This window comes from Phymastichus coffea, unplaced genomic scaffold, assembly GCF_024137745.1.
Source record: "Phymastichus coffea isolate CEN01 unplaced genomic scaffold, Cenicafe_Pcof_1.1 PCOF00086, whole genome shotgun sequence".
Classification (NCBI taxonomy): domain Eukaryota; kingdom Metazoa; phylum Arthropoda; class Insecta; order Hymenoptera; family Eulophidae; genus Phymastichus; species Phymastichus coffea.
In genome coordinates, this window is record NW_026706897.1 from 447,098 (window position 1) to 456,411 (window position 9,314).

At 28.5% G+C, this 9,314-nt stretch overlaps 4 protein-coding genes across 4 annotated transcripts; 1 reads left to right on the top strand and 3 right to left on the bottom strand.

Annotated features, from left to right (window-relative positions):
- LOC131669056 (GDP-Man:Man(3)GlcNAc(2)-PP-Dol alpha-1,2-mannosyltransferase-like) lies at positions 1-1,483 on the bottom strand. Its single transcript, XM_058943629.1, has 2 exons — positions 838-1,483; positions 1-770 (listed from the first exon to the last, which is right to left on the bottom strand). The coding sequence occupies exons 1-2, from the start codon at positions 1,481-1,483 to the stop codon at positions 1-3; spliced, it is 1,416 nt and encodes a 471-aa protein (XP_058799612.1).
- A 756-nt stretch (positions 1,484-2,239) lies between these two features.
- LOC131669036 (nonsense-mediated mRNA decay factor SMG9) lies at positions 2,240-5,321 on the top strand. The gene is made up of 10 exons (XM_058943602.1): positions 2,240-2,341; positions 2,578-2,786; positions 2,873-2,919; positions 3,005-3,191; positions 3,273-3,569; positions 3,710-3,854; positions 3,921-4,041; positions 4,111-4,222; positions 4,292-4,412; positions 5,186-5,321. Exons 2-9 carry the CDS (start codon positions 2,629-2,631, stop codon positions 4,368-4,370), a joined length of 1,146 nt encoding a protein of 381 aa, XP_058799585.1. The 5' UTR covers positions 2,240-2,341; positions 2,578-2,628; the 3' UTR covers positions 4,371-4,412; positions 5,186-5,321.
- LOC131669037 (protein Dr1) lies at positions 4,432-5,978 on the bottom strand. The gene is made up of 2 exons (XM_058943604.1): positions 5,821-5,978; positions 4,432-5,371 (listed from the first exon to the last, which is right to left on the bottom strand). Exon 2 carries the CDS (start codon positions 5,362-5,364, stop codon positions 4,861-4,863), a length of 504 nt encoding a protein of 167 aa, XP_058799587.1. The 5' UTR covers positions 5,365-5,371; positions 5,821-5,978; the 3' UTR covers positions 4,432-4,860.
- A 550-nt stretch (positions 5,979-6,528) lies between these two features.
- LOC131669027 (isocitrate dehydrogenase [NAD] subunit gamma, mitochondrial-like) lies at positions 6,529-8,951 on the bottom strand. Its single transcript, XM_058943584.1, has 4 exons — positions 8,842-8,951; positions 8,520-8,750; positions 7,805-8,224; positions 6,529-7,727 (listed from the first exon to the last, which is right to left on the bottom strand). The coding sequence occupies exons 2-4, from the start codon at positions 8,730-8,732 to the stop codon at positions 7,209-7,211; spliced, it is 1,152 nt and encodes a 383-aa protein (XP_058799567.1). The 5' UTR covers positions 8,733-8,750; positions 8,842-8,951; the 3' UTR covers positions 6,529-7,208.
- Between the last annotated feature and the right edge of the window lie 363 nt (positions 8,952-9,314).

Consider the following 9,314-nt stretch of genomic DNA (forward strand, 5'->3'; position numbering starts at 1 on the left):
TTATTTTGTTTCAAAAACTGATTCAATCAATTCTAAAAATTTTTTTTGGAAATATAAACGTGAAAATTGTTCGGCAGTTCTCCTTGCAGCCTTCTGCATTTTACGTTTTTCTGCAGGTGTTAATTGTAAAGCTTCTTTTAAAGCTTTAGCATATTCTTCAGCTGTTTTAGCAAGATATCCATTCTGAGAATCCTCATCATTATCTATTAGTTCATTTTTAGCGGCACCAGAATTATGAACTATCATAATTTGTCCAGTAGCCAAACCAGCAATAATATCTGATCCAAAATGATCATCAACTTTAGCATAAATACCATATGAGGATCTTATGAGTTCCTCCTCTAAGCGATTGGCATGTATGTAATTATGGTAAATCTTGACAAAATCTGATAGATTATACTTCTGGACCAAATTTTTCAAATTATTAATATATGATTCATCCTCCTCCGTACTCAAATTTACTAAAATTAAACGAACTTCATTCATTATAGTTGGATTCAACATTGATCTTAATTTATATAGTGCTTGCAGTATAAGTTCATGATTACTCTCCTCTTTGAACACACTAGCATTTATTATACGGTATATACTTTTTTTGTCCCAAGCACCATCAGCTCGAATCATTAGTTTTTCCAAACCAATAGGTGGATATAGAATATGAGTTCTGTCTGGACATTGCCAGATACCATCTATTTGTTCTTTTGTATAATAAGAGTTAACCATTATCAAATCGGCCATTCTTCCAGTCCAACCATATATACTAGCTATTCCTATAAGTAGATAGAAAGAAAACGAGTTTAATGAAATATTCTTTTTAAGAATGGTATGAAATATTACCTTTACTTATTCCTAGAGCACTTGGTGGTCTTCTTGTCAATATATATTGATTATCAGTTAAAACAATATACCTGGTTTTGAGTTTTTCAAGTGTCACTAAAGGATTATGAATATAATTAATAACTTTACAAGTTCCAACTCTTTTAAAAATTAAATTGATATATCCATAGCCCATTGTATCAATTAAAATGTGTGGCTTGAGACGAACAAGTGCTTCTGATCCAACCCAAATTGAGCCCATATATGCAAAAGTTTTAATCCATTTACTGTGACGTAAGTACACAATTTTGATATTTGGTTGTAATTTTATATCAAATTTAGATTCAACATTAGCAAGGATATCTTCTCCTTTTAGTTTTAAATCTCCAGTATACACACAAATCCTTACGTTATCATATTCTACTTGTATTGCTTTTACTGCAGACCATAAAACATTTTCTTGAGGAGTACATGCATTACAATTTGGATGAAAAAAAGCAATACTGACATCTTTTTTATGCCTTTTATCAACATATTTTCTTGAGAACAATATTCTAAGTATTCTCCATATTAAAGGGCATAGAAGTATCCAAAATATTAGAAATACTTTTGCAAATGCAAGTTTTTCATAAATCCAGTAAGTAATTTTTTTACCCATCTGAGCCATCTTTCTTACAATTACAATAAAGCAATAAGTAATCTCTTTTAAATGCAATAATAAGTTAACTTAACATCAGTCTTTGTAGTTCTATATAGATCGTAATAATCTTCAAATATTTTTAGACTTCCAGTCTAATTCTGTAGGTCTTCATTTATAGTTAGGTGTTAAAATAACTTTTTTCAACAAGGTTTATTCTTGAGATAAGAGAGCACAAAAAGTTTAAAGATAATTTGTCTGATTACTAATTAATCTTACTAATTTGATGTAGTTTGATTTATAAAATTTTCAAATTTACATGAATAACATAAATTTGATTTTCTGAAATAAGTTATATATTTTAATTATATTATTAAGAAGGTGATTCATAGAGGAGATCAATTAAGGCAATTTATCAATAAATAAAAATTGTTACCTCCAAATTTATAATCCAAATAAACTACTAATTTATTTATACTATCCATGCAATTTTATAATTGCATGACATTTATATGTAAATTTTCCATATTTCAAAATTAAATAACTTGATAATTTAAAGAAATTTAGCAAAATATTACTTCATTGCTTTTCACATAAAAATTATGATTGTAGAAATGTGTATAAATAAAAACATTATTTCAACGTAAATATGCAAAAAACAAAACGCAGCCAGCTGGCGCTACTAGCTGCTGAGTGTTACAATCTTATGACAGCGTTTACATGTAAAGTTGTTTACATGTAAATTTCTAATTAGCACAGTTCATACGCCAAGTATACTACGTTACACAAATATAACCTAAAAAAACCTTTGAACGTGAAAATGTAACATATTTATTGTTTACCAAATATATTTATTGAAAATATAAAAACGCTCGAAGACGAAAGTAGGTAAATAATTATTCAAAAATAATAAACTGTGTTTATATAATCTACTGTTTATGTACATTCGCTAAAAAGTTATTTTCTACCTTTTTTATCCATTAATTATTTCTACATAAAAAAGCATAATTTAAGTGAATGTTTCTTTATTTTAACTAGAAATTGATAGATTTGTTATCAAATTAACACATTAACATCAAATTATGATTCTAATGTATTTTTCATTGAACAATTTTCTGTTTAAGCATGTTGATTAAAATGTGATTATCGATTCATTTACAAATTATAAACGTATAATGAATTCCAAAAAGATGATTTCGATAGTCAAGGAATCAGATGGGAAAGATGGAGAAGGTAGAGCACTCATTAAAGTGATGGATCGTCCAACATTTATATTAAAAACAAGAGAAGGTGATAATAGAGCTGTTTCTCCCAGTCAACGAAATGGAAATAAGTAAGTATTATAAAGTTTTAATATTAGCATATATTAAAATTCGACTGCGATAGCAATAAAAATATTTCAATAAATTTGATTTGTAGGAAAGAGTCAGATACTCATTCAAGCATATTGACGAAGTCAATTGATCGTAAGTTTAAAATATTTCTATAAGATAATTCTATTAGTGATACTGTTTATTGATATTTAAATATTATTAACATTATTTTTCACAGCAAGAACAGTTTTATTACCTCCTCCTGAAATGACTGGTTGTATCAAGTTTATGGATGAAAATATGCAGCTGTGTGATAATCCATTAGAATATTTATTAGATCAACAAGACTTTTTAGTAGTTGGCTGTATAGGAACACAGGGAGCAGGAAAGTCAACTATAATGTCCCTTCTAACATCAAACTATGTGTAAATATATTTTAGAATGTTATTACACTTTTAGCATTTAAATAGTAGATAAATTCATTTCTACATGTTTTATTTTTTCAGATCTAATCTTTTCCCTGTCCAAGGCTTATCACAACATGAAAGTGGCATTAATTGTACAACTGGTATTGATTTTTACATTACAAGAAATCGAGTCATTTACTTAGATACTCAACCAATATTGTCAGGATCTGTAATTGATTATTCATTATGTTATGATCAAAAGAAAAACACAAGTGATTTTGTTATAAATGAAACAAATTTGGAATTGCAATCATTGCAATTTTTAGCATTCTTGTACTCAGTTTGTCATGTAATAATTTTTGTACAAGACTGGTTTGTGGATCCAAATTTGATAAGGTAATTAACATTTATTTATTTATTTATTAACCAAGTTACTATACAATCCATTTAAGTAATGCATTGACATTTTTAATCTATTAAAATTATAATAAAATGAGAAAAATATAAATTGAAAAGGTTTGCTTATAAAAATTTAGATTTCTTCAAGCAGCAGAAATGTTAAAACCTTCATCTACTACAACAATGGATCAAGATTATGTAGAATATTATCCACATATCTTATTTTTGCATAACAAAGCAGAAGTACAGGATTTTATGCCTAATAATTTAGAAATGATGAAAGTAAGCTAAAATGATTATAAAATCATAAACTTAAAAAAATATAATGTTTAATATGATTAATTTTAGGACTTCTACAATAAATCTTTTGCTTCTTCACGTTTGTTAATTCACAGTGGCCTGGATATGAGTTCAAACACTACAGAAAATCATTTGAATTTATTCTTAATACCTTTGATAACTCAAGACAGTAAGTCAAGTTTTTTGTTTAAATAATAGCAGAGGTTAACATAAATTCAATAATCCTAAATATTTTCAGACGAATATACATTCCACGATGATGAAAAGCAATTAATTGACAAATTGAAAAAAAAAATACATGGTGTTACTAGAAATACTATGACTCCTTCTAATTTAACTGAAAAAAATTGGTAATTTTTTAGTTTTGTTATTTTACTTTAAGTGTTATTATATCAAATCTAAGTATATTTGTTCACTAGGTACCATTATGTATCAAAAGTAGTAGAAGCGATTAAAAAGAGTCATCTATCTTCAGAGTATGGTAGACTAATGCCTTGAAATGGCCATGCATTCCTTGAACAGGACATGACAACTCAGAAGGTAAATAATGTGTTAAAATTTGAATTTATTGATTATTTTTCATATTACATTAGAAGTTTTTTGTATCATATTTCATATCATATGAATCACGAATTTCATTTTGTACAAACAATGTCTATTTTACAATGTTGTTGGATCCAGTATATTCAATTGTTATAGTTAAATTAATTTATATGCAACAACTCATGCCTAAAAAATATTTATTAACTCTTAATTTTATATAAGTAATGTATAACTTCAGTAAATAGTAAAAATTCTTATTTAAATGTTCAATTATAAGTATTGTAACATTAACAATCTGAATCCCCTTTGTCTTAAAAAATTATGAGATTAGAAACTTTTCGAATTCATAGAAGAAACTAAATTAAATTACAAAACGGTATCATTAATGACTTTACCAGTCATGAATGATAAATAAGACTAATCAAAAAATATTTGCTGAAATATTCTATGAATAATCTTCTTGGTCATCTTCATTATTCATCATTGCTGACATTTGTGATACAGCTTGTAATTGTTGCCACTGTAATTGTTCAGCAACAGCTTGCTCTTCTCTTGCTTTTGCAAATAATTCTTGCTGTTGTCTTAGTAGCTCTTCTTCAGGTATACCTAAATTTTCTAATCTTGTGCTTTGCCGTCTACGTTTAGCTGCTACTGCTTTGCAATCTTGAAGAACTGCTTCTGCTTCAGTACTGTAGTCACTGAAACCTAATTTTTCAAGAGCTTGAAGAACATGCTCAGCATTGATAGTTTTTTTCTGTTGTTGATTACAGATTTCATTTGCCTCTGATGACACAAGGTGGATGAACTCAGTGCAACAGTTCAGAATGAGTTCACGAGATTCATTGGCCACTCTGATATGTGGCAGAATCTCCTTGATCATCTTATTGATGGATGCTCGTGGCAAGGTCAATTCATCATCTTCAGATGGTGATATTCCAGCCGAGGCCATTTTGAACCTACAATTATTATAAGTCAATGATATGGATTTTTATCAATTGAAATCTTTTTTATATAATCATTATTTTTTTTATGTTGAATACGTTTTTATTGGATTTGTTTGCAATTGTTTTAATCTCACATAGTTGTAAAATAAATGTAGCTGTGAAAATATTTGAATCAATTATAAAAATAAAAAACTAATTAAAAATAGTAGTAATCCTATTTTATCTTTTTGCAAAGGTGTCTTAAATTAGTAACTATTTTCGAAAAGTGAATATCATTTAAAGCAATATCGGGTTTATTTGAAAAATTGATGCGAACATAAAATAAAGTTCAAAAATTTTCAAACATAATTGTTAAATTTTAATATCTTTTTCTAAATAAAAAGCTGTTGCTTTATATCAACATTGAACTTTCACTTTTTAACTGTAAATATTTGAGTAATGCTTGGGCTACTTATACTTACAAGTTAATACAAATATGAATTTCAATGAAAGAGATGAAATTCAGCAATACTATAAATAATAAAATCGAATCAATTATATTTTATAGATGCTTTGTTTTGACACAACAAACATAGGTTAGGTTTGTCAGATGATACGTTTCCATGAAAAACAGTTCCACAATCCACAAACTCGCATAAGAACAGTTGAAATTTTTGTTTTGATTTGTGTAGTTGCAAGTGGAACAGTCGCGCGTGTATTTAAAAATCACAATATTTTGGAAATTAAAAGTAATTACCATTGTTCTTATTTCTTTAACATCTAAATTATTCATATGTATCAATGCAGTTTGATTTTTCATATTTTGACAGTATAAGAAAGAAACGCGTTAGATTCTTACATGATCATGCGAGATAATCAATGATTAGTAAATTAATTATTCGAATGAAAATATCTTATAGTCATGTTTTCATTATATAATTATTTAGATTAAAGTAGTATTAAACATAGTTAGATTAAAGTACGACCCGTTCGAAAATTTTATTGAAAAGTACAAAAAATCAAAATTTCATTACTTCAAATACCGCAAGAGATAGAGGATGTTGGTATATGTAGAATGTGGCTAAAAATAAATTATAAAAATAGTAATGGAAAGGTACCTATATACATACGAGTTACATGCTGTCTTTACGAAATTAAAACTGAAAAATAAATATGCAAATAACTTTTGTTTAACCTAGTTTATTTTCAATGTTAGTGTAACATTCAAGATGTTCAACGTCCTGTAAGTAATAAAGTATTCTAATATTTGTGTTAGAACATCGTGATTGTGAATAAGTTACACAACATTAACAGAAATACTTACATTATTTACATATTTGACAAAGCTATTAAATTCAGTGTTTGAAATTGATTTAAATGTGTGATTCAATGGTTTTGAAAAGTAGATGAATAATTTGATAGCTCAGATTTATGCCTGTGTTTATGAAATTGTCATGATGACATCATGACAGTTTATAATAGTTTTTATTGCATAGTTTTTTCTTATTACTTTAATACGTGATTTAAAATTTGGCTTGGAACTCAAATCTCACATATTACATACTAGACATTTTTAAAACTCAAATTGAGCTTTAAAATGATTCATATATATTAATTTAGTATGTATTATAGGCACATTACAAAGAACCACTTGCCCTCATATAATCTCAGCAAAAGATTTGTTTCAATATCTGTAAAATTAATTTTATTTGTTGAACAGTGAGCTTGTGTTATATTTAAAATGTATGCTTCACTAACAAAATTTGAAAATGTATGCTGAGATAATATTCGCATATGTAGAAGACAAGTATTTTTTGCAATGTAATTAAAATGTTGTTATTGAACTACAGTTTTTCTGTCCTTTAATTGCCTAATACATTTCTGCTTTGATGCATCTTAAAATGTTGTCTATCACTTCTCTACTTGTAGAAGTTCCCCCTAAATCTTTGGTTTGAATACCATCACTAATAGTCTTCATAATGGCATTTTGAATAATCGTGGCATGTTTTTTGTGTCCCAGATGTCGTAACATATCAACTGCACCATTGAGCATAGCTATAGGATTAGCAATATTTTTCCCTGCTATATTTGCACCTGTGTTTCTTGTTGCTGGTTCAAAAACTGTGTAATGATCACCATAATTTTTACCAGCCAAAAGGCCTGCACCACCAAGCAGGCCACAAACTACATTGGACACTATGGCACCATATAAGTTTGTTGTTAACATAATATCAAATTGATGGGGGTTGGCAACCAATTGCATGCATGTATTGTCAATAATCATGTCATTAAGAGTTATATCTGGATATTCCTTAGCAACTCTTCTGGAAGTTTCTAAGAAAAGTCCATCTGATAATTTCATGATGTTTGCTTTGTGGATTGTTGTAATCTATGAAATTTATCAAAAAAAAATTCATGAAACAACTCAATTTATTAGTTTTAATTTCTATAGAAAAAAAGAATTACCTTCTTCCTATTATTTCTTCTTGCATATTCAAATGCATAACGTGCAACTCTCTCAGAGTTTGATTGTGTTATTACTTTCATACTTTCAACTACTCCACTGACACTTTCATGTTCCAACATAGCATATTCTCCCTCAGTATTTTGCCTGATAATAACGATATCAATGTGTTTCTGACGAGAAAGTATAGCTGGATAAGATACAGCATGCAAGGCATTGACATATAGGTCTAGATGATTACGTAGAGCTACATTGCGAGACATAACTCCAATTTCTTTGCTTCTTGTTTCAATGTTACCTTTCAAGGCAACACCATTCCTACGAATAGATGTAATAGCATACTCCAAATCATCACTACTTTCAGAATTTGGATCAATATCTATTTCTTCAAAGTCTACAGGCACACCGGCATATTTGAAAATCTGTAAAATGCGAATTTCAAAAATAGTTCTCCACAAAAATATAAGTTTTTCCATTAATTTATTAAAACTATAATATTTAGTTTTTATTAGTTGAAAAGGTAAGATCTATTTTTTTTATTCCTTATTTATTTATTTTTATGATAAATATGGATTAGGCACTCCTATCATGTTTTTAATTGTTTAGTACAGCTTACAATAAACTGCAATTTGCAATAAACTATGCAAAGTCAAATTGAATTCCAGGAATATTCAATCATGTAATAAGTTATTGTATATTTTCATTGAAAAGTCATACCTCTTTTACATAACCCATTAGTTCTGGACCAATTCCAGCACCTGGCAGTAGGGTGACAGTGTGCCGTCCTCCATACTGTGCTTTTGGAATTGGCATAGATTTTTTGATAGTTGGAGTTTTATGTTGTAATTCAAAGCCTGAGAGAGTTGAACCGAAACGAATTGGTACAATACTCTTCGGCTGAACATATTTTAAAATATATCTGCTTGCCATTTTAATTATTGTAATAATCTGTAATCAATTAAAATGTTATAAAAATACGGCTTTTATGTTACTTTTTCATAGTAGTTTACTACTTTTCTAATGTAATTTTAATAATCACCTATAAAGCTTCCCTCGTTGTCCGTTGCATGTGATGCTGTCACCAGATGTGCCTGTATAACGTGCCCTCGTAAACAGTAAAACAGTCTATATCGAGCGTTTCAATTTGATAATTGAAGGGACTGTTGAAATTGGATGCGCATGTGCAATGTGCAAAGTGATAATGGCGGTAAACATAATATACAATCAGCAGGTGCAGGTGGTCATCCAAACATTAAAATTCACGACTCGCGAAGTTCAAAATCCAAATGACTCTTGACGATTGAGCATCGATAACATGAAGTAAGGTTAGGATGAGGACTTAGTTTAACATAAGCTGTACCTCCGCGCGACTTGCCAGAAAAAAACCATTTGGTGCCATCCATTCTCAATTCTCAAAACTAATTTAAATTTTGAACTTCGCGGGTTGTCAATTATTATCCGGGCAATATATGTTGATACTTCCCTTTTCAAAAGTACATATAGGTTGTTGAA

Excerpts from the sequence above, each read along its gene's own strand:
- LOC131669056 (XM_058943629.1), bottom strand. The coding sequence starts at position 1,483 with ATGGCTCAGATGGGTAAAAAAATTACTTACTGGATTTATGAAAAACTT. Across the intron at positions 771-837 it reads TGCTCTAGGAATAAGTAAAG|GAATAGCTAGTATATATGGT; the intron begins GTAATATTTCAT and ends ATCTACTTATAG.
- LOC131669036 (XM_058943602.1), top strand. The coding sequence starts at position 2,629 with ATGAATTCCAAAAAGATGATTTCGATAGTCAAGGAATCAGATGGGAAA. Across the intron at positions 2,920-3,004 it reads ATTGACGAAGTCAATTGATC|CAAGAACAGTTTTATTACCT; the intron begins GTAAGTTTAAAA and ends TATTTTTCACAG. Across the intron at positions 3,855-3,920 it reads ATAATTTAGAAATGATGAAA|GACTTCTACAATAAATCTTT; the intron begins GTAAGCTAAAAT and ends GATTAATTTTAG.
- LOC131669037 (XM_058943604.1), bottom strand. The coding sequence starts at position 5,364 with ATGGCCTCGGCTGGAATATCACCATCTGAAGATGATGAATTGACCTTG.
- LOC131669027 (XM_058943584.1), bottom strand. The coding sequence starts at position 8,732 with ATGGCAAGCAGATATATTTTAAAATATGTTCAGCCGAAGAGTATTGTA. Across the intron at positions 8,225-8,519 it reads TAATGGGTTATGTAAAAGAG|ATTTTCAAATATGCCGGTGT; the intron begins GTATGACTTTTC and ends CGCATTTTACAG. Across the intron at positions 7,728-7,804 it reads GAAGAAATAATAGGAAGAAG|ATTACAACAATCCACAAAGC; the intron begins GTAATTCTTTTT and ends TAAATTTCATAG.